Source organism: Rattus norvegicus, chromosome 13 (genome assembly GCF_021556685.1).
Source record: "Rattus norvegicus strain SHRSP/BbbUtx chromosome 13, alternate assembly SHRSP_T2T, whole genome shotgun sequence".
NCBI classification, from domain to species: domain Eukaryota; kingdom Metazoa; phylum Chordata; class Mammalia; order Rodentia; family Muridae; genus Rattus; species Rattus norvegicus.
Window position 1 is genome coordinate 48,339,900 of NC_141546.1, and position 12,923 is coordinate 48,352,822.

At 52.8% G+C, this 12,923-nt stretch overlaps 1 protein-coding gene across 18 annotated transcripts in view; it reads right to left on the minus strand.

The window, feature by feature from the left end:
- Ppfia4 (PPFI scaffold protein A4) overlaps positions 1-12,923 on the minus strand; it is a 47,927-nt gene that overhangs the window by 12,952 nt on the left and 22,052 nt on the right. For 5 of the 18 annotated variants that reach the window (XR_015635060.1, XR_015635059.1, XR_015635058.1 and 2 more), the window contains 12 exon segments: positions 11,928-12,036; positions 10,314-10,525; positions 8,928-9,168; positions 8,563-8,598; positions 8,199-8,332; positions 7,740-7,903; positions 4,949-5,042; positions 4,417-4,498; positions 3,907-4,107; positions 3,428-3,490; positions 3,032-3,058; positions 940-1,115 (listed from right to left, as the gene is read on the minus strand). Coding sequence is in view for 3 of the 18 variants with exons in the window: in XM_087579897.1 (XP_087436023.1) it covers positions 940-1,115; positions 3,032-3,058; positions 3,428-3,490; positions 3,907-4,107; positions 4,417-4,498; positions 4,949-5,042; positions 7,740-7,903; positions 8,199-8,332; positions 8,563-8,598; positions 8,928-9,168; positions 10,314-10,525; positions 11,928-12,036 (1,539 nt within the window). In the remaining 15 variants the exon portion in view is untranslated. 18 annotated transcript variants of the gene reach the window in all.

Consider the following 12,923-nt stretch of genomic DNA (forward strand, 5'->3'; position numbering starts at 1 on the left):
TAAAACGAAACGTGGGCCAAACAAAATGTCTCTATAGGTCAACTACTCGCAGGCTGCCAGCTTGGGGCCTCTACCTGTGATGTGTTTAGACAGATCTTTTCATCAAAAGAAGAAAAGGACTAGGTGACATGCTGCATAAAGGAACAGAGGTCCAAAGCAGGAGAACTCCCACTGAGGACGCAAAAGCCCACCAAGCCCACTGCCCCTGTGATATGCGGTGGTCCCTCCTGTGTTTGGTCACCAGACGGTCATACTGTTTGGAAAGGTCACAGAACTCTTAGAGCCTCGCTGGGTGAAGTTAGCCATGGGGGTGGCTTTGAAGTTTTACAGTCCTGAGGTAAAACTCCCTAAGAGTGGGTAGCACCATCCCTGCTGGGGTCCTAGACTGTATGTAAAGGAGAAAGCCATCGAGCACGAGCTTCCATCCCCTTCTTCCTGACTACTAAAGCAAAGTGACCGGCTACCTCACATTCCTGCCTGCCGTCTTCACTCGTCCATCATGATGGGCTGCACCAAAATAAGCCCCGACTTCTTATGCTGCATTTCAGAAGGTATTCTGTTACAATGATGACATGGCCTAGATGAAATGCAGTCCCTAAACTCAATGCCAGATTCTCTGTGAGCATTCTCGATAAACACAGAGAATTCAGCAAGAACAGGCAAGAGAAAGGAAGACAGGCAAGGAAATTCAGAATGAGAGGAAACTCAAAGATGATGCTAATGCAAAAACAACCTGTGTCCTAAGGGTTAAAGGTGACAGGATCAAATCCACCATCCGAAGAATACAACAAGAATGTGAGTTTCATGACAGAGAAACCTATTACCACCCAAAACAGGACCTGGAGAGAGACAGGGGGCCCCTCTCTCTGAAGACAGAGCCCTGGGGCTGGAGGAGAGGCCACACACCAGGGAGGTAGCCCTGGCTCCAACCTGGCTCACCTATGGAAACTGTCCACCATCTTGAGGTGGACACGCAGGTCCTTCTTGGTGAGGTGATCCAGCATGCGTGCATCCACTAGGCACTCCATGAAGTAACTGCGGTACTGAGGGAGCCCCAGGCTGGGCAGCCATTCATTTCCAATCCATTCGTGATTCATATCTCCGTAGGCCAGGGTCTGGGGACATGAGAAGGAAGGCAGGCGGTGCCAACGGGTTACAAGCAGCGTATCTACTGGGGAGAAACACCAGTCACCCCTCCACCCATGAGAGAAGTCAAGCTGGTCAGTGACGCTTCAGCTTATCTGTACTAAGGAGGTGACAGAAGTATTTCAGGATCTCAAAATGGCCCAGGCCTACTCAAGTATCAGTTGTCTACACCAGTGGTCCTCAAGCTTCCTAATGCGGCGACCCTTTACAGTGCTCCATGTTGTGATGGCCCCCAACCATGAAGTTATCTCATTACTATTTCATCACTGTCATTTGCTACCATTGTGAATCGTAATCAGTAACTATCTGACATTTGACCCCCCAAAGTGGTTGTGACCCACGGGTCGAGAACTTCTGGTCTACATCAGTGAACAAGACCAATCGTCCAAGGAGTAGGAAAACCAGAGTTGCCACCTCTGCAAGGCAACAAGTAGCCGTGTGTGCACAACTTGCCAATTTATCAACCCCAAGCCTGCTGAGCCAGAGGAGAGGTGGGTCTGTGAAGAATGACAGCCTGGCTCTGGGGAATGGCTAGCTTCGCAGTCCAGGGAATGATTAAATGTTAGCTGAAGGCAGGAAGAAAGAAAAGAGTGAAGAGTAGCCTGTGCCTGAATAGCCACTCTGCTTCCCCGAAGGCCCGGTCATCACTTGAGGATCTCCCAGGTTCTTTACTAATGTTCCCACTCGTACCTCAAGAAGCCCACACCACAAGCCATTCCCTCCACAGAGAGCAAACAGGGGATCCCTGACCACTGAGCTTTAGAAAGATTCCATTTTGAAAGCAGCCCTCTGCCACCATCCGCAACCCTGCTAGATGTCTTCAGATCGAGCAGTTCTGTTTTAAAAGGGAAACTGTATGTGCTGGTATGTGTAAAATTGTACACCGGGTATGTTTATTACCAAGCGTACAAATGAAGTTATCCCCTGTGGTCCACATCCAAGTGCAGAACTAGAACAGCCTCTGCCCTTTCCCCTGCATCCTGTTCCCCACTGCCCTGCCTACTCGCAACTGCTGTACCCAACTACCATTCTTCTACTGTAAGAAAGAAGGCTTTAGCCTGGTGGTGGTGGCTCACGCTTTTAAACCCAGCACTTAATGGGTAGAGGCAGGTGGATCTCTGAGTTCAAGGCCACACTGGTCCTACAGTGAATTCTGTGTGGCCAAAGAAACACAGAGAAACCCTGTCTTGAAAAACCAAAGTGGGGAGGGTTTTACCATTACCAGTGTATACATTTGCTGAGCAAAACATTATTAACTTTGCATATTTTTTTAATTTACCAGATTCTATAAAGCCATCAGCATTTTCCACTGAACAGCATTTCTGATTCCTCTAGTGTTTATGATGAAAATGTGCCGTCACTGGTGAGTATGGTTAGCGAATGCCCGGATGGCTGCCCTGCCTCGATTTCCACCATAGTAGCCACTGTCCCACACAGTCCCTGTGCGTGTAAACACTGCCCCTCCTTTTGTTCCACTAGACTTCTCATTAACTCGATCCCTTTACTCATCTAGAAACTTTAGACCGGCCAATCCGAGAAGATGCTCAGTAAATATTTGCTCACGGGAGCGACCTTTGGAAGGATAAGGAATGGAAGAGAATTGTCTGAATCTAAGACTCATGACTCATGAACAGAAAGTCCCATCGTGAAGACTCCAGCACGCTGGGGGCTCAGTCCCCTCAGGACTCCTCACCTGCCATCCTACGAAAGCAGAAAGGGAATGAAAAAAGGAGTTTGGGGTGAGGGAAGGAACTTTATCCAGGGCTCCGTGGATGACAAGGATATGCACGTGCTGAACTCGGCCAGCTGTGCCATTTGGAGCTGGACGGAGGGATGCTGCCCTGACCTTCAGAGAGTAGTTCTGATGAGGGAGGAGGGGTCTTACCTGGGCCCAACTGCCCTCCTCACTGTCCTAGCAGGAACCAGTGCCGCATGTCAGGGGAGACACGAAAGTCAAAAATCCTGGAGCCCTACTTCCCTCTTCCCTCCTACCCACCAAGGGCCAAGCCATGAACATGGAATTTATGACTCAGGCCCATAACAGGGCAGAGTTTTCTCTGCCCAAAGCCGCTAAGGGTCTATGGCTGCTGGAACAGAGCTTGCCACATATACAACAATGATTCCCAATCTCATCTTGCCTACCCACAATCCTCCACCCAGAGAACAGAACCAGGCAACATCAGGGATGCTAGATCTCTGCCAGTCCCTCTGGCCTCCCGCACCTTCTACTAATTTAATCTTCATGGATGTCACTGGTCCTTGGGCCAAGGGGCAGACTCACTGTTTTGGTAGACGTTGCCAGAGTTTCCATCTCTTCGTGGGTCACCCAGACATTCCCTGAAGACTGCAGGCAGAGAGGAAAGCGTCCTAGTCCTTGATGCACCCCACCGCTCAAGGCCCCCAGAGGAGGCCTCAAGTACAACTTTCCCTTCCCTTGACTCCTGCCATGGGCCCAGCCCACAGCTCTTCGCAGGATAGCATAAGCAGTCTATCCTAGGAACTATCCCCAGATCTTCAGTTACTGTCAGGTAGGCAAGGGGAAATGGAGCCTATGGCTACCCATAGGAGGCAGAGAGCCAGACCTGCTAGGATCCTCCCAGAATCAACGCTGCATCTTCCTGAACAGTGGGGAGAGTGTTTTGTGGAGATGGGAAGTTAAAGCAGGGCTCAGTGCTCCAGTCTTCCTAAAGACCAGTGGGAGACTGTGCAACTATGTCAGGGCCTTTGTCGGTCGATCTGAGGATGAAGGGGGTTACTCACTGTCCTTGAGGTAGGCGGGGCTGAGGGGCTCGTCAGTGACACCATCTCCTGGATGGCCAGGCGGAGCTTGAGCCTGTGCAGGGCATTGCTGATGCCGATCTCCCGCTGGATCTCCGTGTCTGACAGGGCAGACATGATGGCTCCACTCTTGACATTGGCCCGGCAGGCCGCCACATACCAAGCAGGCATCCCCACCCAGAGCTACAGACACAGGGCAGAAGGGGGACAACTCAGCGTCATCTGGGTGGTTGCGTGCGCAGCCTGATGGGAGAGTGAGTCTGCCTGTGATTTGCTCCCCTGTTCTTGACATGGCACACATGTATCTATCTGGGAGAAATATTCTGGTAAACTTACAGAGACATCACGCCTGCTGCTTAGGAATCCTCACCCCACCAAACCAAGGTGCAAAGCGAAACCCAAGAGCAGACACAAGTGACTTAGGTTCACAGAGGGCTATCCTGACATGGTCCTCCCTCCAGATCTCAGAGCCTCTCCCCTCCCCAGGCTCACCTCCAGCCAGGAGACCACCGTGGGGCCATCCCATTGGGCAAAAGGCATTCCTTTTCTGCGAGCATCTTCAAGCAGCTGGTGTCTTGGGGGAGGAACAACAGGCTCACTAGTCTTTGTCCTCTCAACCAGGATGAGTCCTGGGGACCACTGCAGGCTGGGCCAAGAGCTGCCATTCATACTTCCCCCGATCCCCACCCTTGAGTCCTTCTGCTCTATGCCTGAAGAAATATCAAACTTCAAAGTGAGGCAGGAAACAGCCTGAATGCCCACAGTGCTCTCACACCTCACACACACTGACTTAGCCATCTCCATGTGCCCTGCAAGAGAATCATAGGTCCCGGATTACTCTCCCACAGCCTTCCTGCTTCCTGTTCCCTAGGATCAACCTAAGGCCTCGCTCTCAACTCGGGGCTGCTCAGGTGTGCCCGCATGGACCAAGCCTTGCCCTACTCTATCTCTCTGAGCTCAAAATGATAAGAAAGCAGTTAGGGGCCTGGGCCATGCTAGTAGTGCCCCGGTCCGAGGCTCTTACTTCTTTTTCAGTCGCCGGTCCTTCTCTGCCTGGGTCCCCAATTTGGCAGGTACCATTGGTTCCTGCAGACTGAGCTCGGAGTCTGTGAGCAGAACTGGAAAGGAAGACATGGGCATGTCAGTAGCCCTTCTGCTTCTGCCTTGGCCTAGACCAAGGAAACAGAGAAGCAGCTGCAGGTGCCTTCTCCACACAGAGCAACCCAACCAAAGCTGATGGGTCCCCATTTAATTCCCGCAGCTACCCCCGGAAGTCTCTGATTCCAGGCAGCCCCAGAGTGACAGTGGTTGATTCATCCCCTGGAGGTGCCTGAGCTCTGGGAGTGTTTTCCAGCAAGATAGACCCGAGTTGTTCCACTCTAGACCCCTAGGTAGAGCCCATTACCTCTCTAAGCCAAGGTGCAAAGCAAACCCCAAGAAGATATGAATGGACACAGAAAAGAATTCAAAAGAACTATCCCGACTTGATAAAGATAAAGAAACTACTGAGAGATCTATGTCTTGGGCAATCTCTCTTGCCGCACTATATCTGTCTGTCTAGTGTGTGTGTGTGTGTGTGTGTGTGTGTGTGTGTGTGTGTGTGTAAGAAAGACCTGTTCTCTCCCCCTTCTCTCCCTCTGCCTTCTGTCTCTCTTTGTGCACACGTATGTACACACACATGCACCATCTCTGGTGTCCTCTTGCACACCAGCCTCTACCTTTAGGTGCATTCACTTGCACAGACTACAGAAGGGAGCTCCCCTCCACTCTCTCCATTGGCAATCTCCCAGATCCGGGATAAAACCCTGGAGAATTCCTGAGAGAGGCCATTGTCATTGAAGTCACTGTAGCTTAGCCGTCAGCGCTGGGTGAGAAATTGAAATATCAGGCTTCTCCCAGCATGCCTCTGCCATGGAGCAGACCTGCCTACAGCTGGCTCCACATGCCCTTCCTGCCTGCTCTGCCTTACTCCCAGGCTGGGACTCCCACCCTCCCCGTCCTCTTCTTCCCTCAGAGAGCTGTGCTGTGATTCACACCTTCCCAGGGATGTGAAGTCACAGAAGGTCTCATTATGCATTTAGGTCCAAAGGTTCCTTCCTTCTAGCTGATCAAGCTTCTCGCCTGAGTGATTGACTCATCAATGCTCCAGCCACTCTGGGGGACTGCTAACTCTCTTCTGAGGCTCAGGAGCTGGTCCGGGCTAGCCATCCTTTCCTCTGTTCCAATCTTCCCACCTCTTCCTCCTCTGCAGCAGCACACAGAGGCCTCTCCCCCATGGCTTTCCCTTCCTCAAGCTGCACCCTCCCCCTCCCCCACACACACTCTCTTGTCTTGGCCGAATTCTGTAACCCTACAAGCTTCAGCTCAGAGCTGCCGAACAGAGGATACTGTCCCCTTCCCGGCCCTTCCACGGCTACCCTGGGTCCTGAAGCACCTGGGCCATCTCCACAATACAGTGCTTTGGAATAATTCCACTGTTTTCCCTTTTTAGTCAGCTGCCAGGCCCCCTGAGTTATGGCGCCACCGCCTTACGTTGTGCTGAAATGGGGTTACTTAATGTGTGGAAAGTGACTGGGGAAATGGTGGACAGAAGAGGGGAAGTGGGGTAAGGGTGGAAAGGCTAGTGTTTATTGTGTGCCTCCCTCCTACTGACCGAGCATAACCACAGCTTTCCACTCCTGCCCAACCACCTTCTCCAGCAAAAAAGCCTATTGGGCCACAGAATCTGTAATCCCAGCCCTCAGGAGGCAGAAACAGGAGGATTGCTATGAGTTTAAGCCCACTCTAGAATACACAGCAAGTACCAGATCAATCAAAGGCACATAGCAAGGCTCTATCTCAAACATACATACACATGTGCACACACACACACAGAGAAAATGATAATAATAAATAAACATTAAATTATAATTAGAACCCAGCCTGATAGCTCAGCCTATAATCCCAGCTATCGAGAAACTAAGGCGGAAGGTTCCTAAGTTCAAGGTTAACCTTGTCTACAGAGTGAATTTCAAGGCCAGTTCGGACAACATAATGACACCCAATCTTAAAATAAACAGAGGCCTAGGGATATAGGCCAACGGTAGAGCACTTTTCTAGTAAGTAGGAGGTCCTGAGTTCAATCCTGTGTAACAGAACAAACAATCAAAGCAGAAGATTTCATACTAAGCCCTGTGAAAAATCAGATGCGCTTAGAAGTAAGAGCTAGTGGTGATCCAACCCTTAAGAGCTAGGACACAACCAATCATTTGCCCAACTTGGGACCCATGCCATGAGAGGGGGCCCTTGTGTGACACTGCCTGGAGGGACAGAAAATAGAGGCTGAAGAGCCTAGAGACCTAGGACAGTACCAAACATGACTGACAAAAATAAACAGATAAGATACATACATGCATGCATAAACACATACATACACACATACGTTAATTAATTAATTAATTAATCAAATGAAAGAGACCTCAGACAGTTGCCCTCAGGTCCTAGAATGCCCATCAGAAATGTTCCAAAGAGGAAGCAGCTTCAGGGAGCTGAAGTTTTGCCTCCACACAGGCTCACGGCTGCAGCATGTCAGGTCAGTGAACACCAGCCACCGCCTGGGACGCTGAGGCACAGGAGCCCAGCGCCTCGTGAGGTAACCCAGTCCAACATGACACAGCTCTGTGAAAACCTCCCTCCCTCTCTCCAGAACTGAAAGCTGTTGGTCTATGGCTCCCGCCCACGAGCCCAGGACAGGCAAACCAAGCTGTGTAGAAGCAGGCCCTCCTGAAGCCCACTCCCCAGGACCCGCCCCACCCTCTGCTGTGAAAGGCAGAGACCATGGCCTGTGGCATCCCGACTCAGCTGGATCAGCCTGCCCTTCTCCTTCTTCCCAAACAGGCGGCCAATGGACGACTTGATGCCCTTGCGCTTGGCGCCCTTGTGCAGGGAGTCCTGGCTGCTGTTGCTGCTGCTGGGGTTGCTGTCCTGGCCCTCCAAGGCACTACAGGATGATGGCCAGGAGGGGGTGAATAAGAAGAAACACACTTCAATTACCGCAAGAGAGATGGAAGTTAGAGTTCAGGACGGGGGTCAAGTGTCAGTGTCAGGGGTGGGGGCGACGGGGGATGGGTGTGAAAAGGGTGTGGCCAAAGCAGGTGACCCAGGGAGATGTGGGAACATCAATCCCCTGACGGTGTCCCAAGCAGAAATGAAGCAGTCAAGGATCTATGACAGGTGAGATGCAGCCCCTCAAAGGCTGTGGGACAGAGACTGGAAGTGTAGCCTGCCCCGCTCACCTCTTGCCTTCTTCTTGACTCAGGGTAGGGTGGCCAAGCTTCTCTAGCCGCAGCGTCCTGGGTGAGGAAGGAGGAGAAGTCTCACATTTTATGGTGGCTTTATCCTCTCGGTTCTCTTCCCGAGACACTGGCGACTGAACAGACAGTGGGGTTGTCAGGGGGTAGAGGGAGAGAGCTGGGGCCTGCCTGCCTACCCAGCCCAGACAAGGCAGAGGATCAGAGAGCTAGAGAAGGCTTCGGGGAGGACCTGCAGCCTCTCAAGGTAAACTCCGACCCCAGGGCCAGGGGCAGAAGCCCAGAGGAAAGGGTCTGGAAGCTGATAACCCTGTAACCCGCTAGTGCCTGGGTGTCGGGAAGCACTCACCAGCAGCTTCCTCCTATGCTTTCTTAAGTCGCTGGGCTGAAAGAGAGAGAGAGGAAAGGGCGAGCCTGCTTAGGATGAGAGCAGAGGAATCGGGGATGCACACCAGCCTGGAAAAAGTACCACGGCAGAATGGAGCACCTGAAAAGATAAATCCCCTCCGAAGGAGAGAGAGCAGCCGACAACGGCCTGGCTTTAAGCCTACTGTGAGCTTTCAGAGGAGGGAGCAGGGAGCATGTCACAAACCCCTTCCTACCCAGAAGGGCATGCCGGTGACCTAGCGCGTTATGTCCCGGGAAAATGATGCCATGATGGCATGGACAGGCCTAGGGATTGCAGGGCCTCTCAACCACACCGCACAGACTCACCAGGGTCATGACCCCCATTCGGTCCAGGTCCTGGGCAGCACTTCTGGAAGTGAGCTTGGGTGTGGAGCGGCCACTGAGTGGTGGAGATGCACTGGCCAGGGACAGGGCGGTCAGAGAGGTGGGGATGGAGCCACGCTTGCGCAGCTGGGTCAGGTTGAGGGCCTCCATGCTGCCGCTGGTCACACGGGTCTCAATCTCTTCAGCACGCAGCTCAGTGGATTCCTTCTCCTCCTGAATCATCCTGCTCAGAAAACCAGGGTGTTGCTAGGTACTGCCTTGCGCTCAGCACCCTAGCACCAAAAGTGGACAACACCCATAGGCACCACCAGGGTTCCCGGGTCTCTTTGGCCAGCCACCTTCCCAGTTTGACAGAAGCCAATTTCTGGAAGGAGGCATTTGATCCATGACCTATGAACCATCTCAGCGGGCATCTCTGACCTGCACTAGCTACAGGAGTAACCCTGAGCAGGCTTCACCCTCTTCTTGGCCGCTATCAGGATCCTCTTTATCAGGAGGGCCCAGAGGGGGCATTTTTAAATTCATGCCAGCCTCTAATGAGGTTACCTCTGTCCCACTGAGAACAGGAAACATGGGAGATGGTGTGTTGTGCCCGAGGGGCACTCAGAGAGAGCCATGCACGTGCGTTCACACCCACTGACTTCCGTGCCAACTGTGCTTCAGAGGAAGAGGGGACGTGTCCTTATTCTGAGACACCTTTCCCACTCTGAAGCCATTCAAATGTCTTTCCTCTTGAAAGTCCGTTGGGATAATAAATGGTAGCTATGGCTACTGGGTTACTCTACAGAGTTAAACACGGGAGTCTTGTATTTGCACGTGTGTCTTGATACCAATTTCTCAGATTTGAAAGTCTGACCTCAACAGCCTGTCAATTTCACCTTGCTGCATGACAGTACCGTAAAAGAAGCTCGCTAGAAACGCAGGATGAAGGTTTTGACAAATTTCCCTGTCTCTGGTTCTATTCAATGTGGCCTTAGCGATTAAAAGGCACTGGAGAGCTTCTACCTGCACTTGGGTCCTGGCTCAGCCGCTTACGTGCAGCTGTAGGCAAATCGTGAACCCCTCTTGACTAACCGTAACACTGACAAAGCTTCCACCCTCGGCTGGCTTCTTCACGGTCGGCCTGAATACCAGGAACACAGACAGCTCCATCTTCCCAAGCCCAGCCCACAGGGGACAGATGACACCTAGAGTCAGACCGCCCCTCTGGGGTCAGTATTAGGCCAAATCCTTGCCTGGTGACCACAGAGTGTCCCTGGATGGCTGCCCTAAGCTGTAGGACAGGACAGGAGCTGATACTTCTCCTACAGTGCCCCAACACAAAGGGCCCGTCCTCCCAGGTACCTGGCAGCTTCGCTCCTACCCCACCTGATCTCCTGGTTGATGGCATCCAGTTGTTCCTGGAGCATCATGGCCAGGGTCTGGGCATCAGAATGGCCACCAGGTGAGATGACATCAACCTGAGTGCCCACCAAGCCCCCAGGCTCATCCTCGTCCACATCGGAGATCTCAGGGTCACTGTCAAAGGCAGGCGTGGTGGTGGCAGCCAACACCCCCGGCAGTGGTGCCGGCTTCCAGTCCTGAGTGAAACGGAAGGAGAGAGCAGTGAGAACCCTGGACAGCTAGGGGCCAGAAGCCCATCCACCTCCACCTCTGGGAGCCTGATGAAAATCGGCTAGAGAAGGACTAATGCAGCCTCTCTCACCCAAGGCTCCAGTGTCCCGCCCTCGGGACTGCATTTTAGCCTCTGCCTCTTTTGCATGGAGCATCTGGGCAGCTGCTGTATTCTTGTTAATGGTGGAGTATAGAGTCAGGAGAGGTAGAAAAGAAGAGGCCTTCAGACTGTGGTCAGACTCACCTGCCTGCCTCCCTGCCTGCCTCCCTCTCCCCCTGCCTGCCTCTCTGCCTGGCTTCCTGCATGCATCCCTATTTCTGCCTGCCTCTCCACCTGGCTGCCTCTCTGCATGTATGCATGTTTACTTTCTTGTTTCTTTCCTTCCTCCCCTCCTCCCTTTCTCTCTCTCTCTTTCCCTTTCTTTCAATGGATTCTTTTTTGTTTGTTTGTTTTTTTCAGAGCTGGGGACCAAACCCAGGGCCTTGTGCTTGCTAGGCAAGTGTTCTACCACTGAGCTAAATCCCCAACCCCTCAATGGATTCTTATCATGTTGTCCCAACTGGCACTGTCTGTCTCTGTCACTGTCTCTCTGTATGTGTCTCTGTCTCTCTGTGTGTGTCTCTGTCTTCTCCCCTCCCCCCACCCCTCATTGGGGTCTTGTCATGTTGCCCCAACTGGCTCACAATCCTCCTGCCTCAGCCTTATAAGTATGCTAACACACCTGCACACCAAGCTCAGATTAGGAGATTCTCAAAGGTAAAGACGAATCTTTCCCCATCCGACTAGGTGTTCCCTCTTTCTCCATCCACACACTCTAGGGCCCCAGAACGTTTGAGGACCGGCTATTGGAGGTCAGCTAGCCCTCTTCTGCCCCTTCTCTTTTCCTGCCCCCACCCCATCTCCCTGGGCAACAGTATAAACTCCCAGCTGCTTCTCAGGTGTCTTGCCCGGGGGCCAGTTCATCTGTCATCCCTCCTTCCTCGCCACTATAAGCCACGCTTTTGTTCCAGGAACCTCAGTAATTCCATTTTACCCTTCCAGCCCCATCTCTGGCCACCAGAAATGAATGGTGCACACCCAGGCACACGAACACATGCTGTAGTGGGGCCTCAGGGATCACTGGCCACCTTCCACCCCCCTACCTCTTGCCCATTGGGAGGCTGAGGTAAGTGTGGTGGGGGGAAGTCACAGCTGTTGCAGCTGACAAGAGTCCCAACCCCAAGGCTGCAGCTGTCAGTGACAGGGGAGAAGGCCGGGCAAGGCTTTGCACCACACGCCAGTCGTCTGTGTAACTGGAGCCAGACACACGGCCGAACTGACCCCAAATCCCCCAAGGAGACCCACACACACATCCCTCCACCCCTTACCTTGGCAGACTCTTCCCTCAGAGCCGTATAGCGACGATGCAGACCTGGAGGCACGTGCGCGGCTGTACTCAGTGAGAACCGCACATCTGCTGTACTGCCCACGTGTGACCTTGAGTGGCAGGAGGAGAAAGACGGGCATGAAGGCTCACAGCCCCAGCCTTCACTCAGAGGGCCCAACGACTGGGGAATGGCCAGTTTGGAAAGAAGCAGTCTGGGACACAGCTGTCCCAAACATCAGAAGAGCTGCCGTGGAAGCACGGGGCTCCACTTATGCTCTGGTACTCAGGGGTCAAACGGACCCAGGGGAGGATGCTGTAGGGAGCGGTGGCTCATTCTGCATGAGCCGGATCTCCTCCTGACAAGAAGGGTGAGGATGCTTTTAAAAAGTTGAGCCCCCTGTCAGAGAGGCATTCAAGTGGACGGCCTCGGGCATTGTGATCGCAGTCATGAAGCAGGGCTACTGGACCAGGGGACCAAGAAAACTCTAAAGACATGAGCTCTAAGGGCCGTGCGAGTCTAGAGGTCTTTGCATCTTGGTCTTCTCTCTGCAGGTTTCCTGATCACCCAGGTGTGTCCTCCACACCCCCAGGAAGCTTTGGAGACCCCAAAGTTAAATCACAGACACAAGTTAGAGATTCCACTCTGGCTTCCCCACGTGTCTGTCTCAAGTGCAAAGACCCTGAGGCACCTGGAATGATGTCTGGTGTTGAGAAGCCTCCTCTGGGATGCTTCCACAACGGCTTCTCAGCTCAGAAGCCTTGCTGGAGCCCAGTACAGAGAGGCAAAGGAGCCCACAATCTATACAGAAAGAGGGCGCTCCAACCCAGCTTCCCCACCTCAGTTCTTGGCTACAGGTGAACTCAAAATTCCCAGTCACGGGCTGGAGAGATGGCTCAGAGGTTAAGAGCACTGACTGCTCTTCCAAAGGTCCTGAGTTCAAATCCCAGCAACCACATGGTGGCTCACAGTCATCTGTAATGAGATCTGATGCCCTGT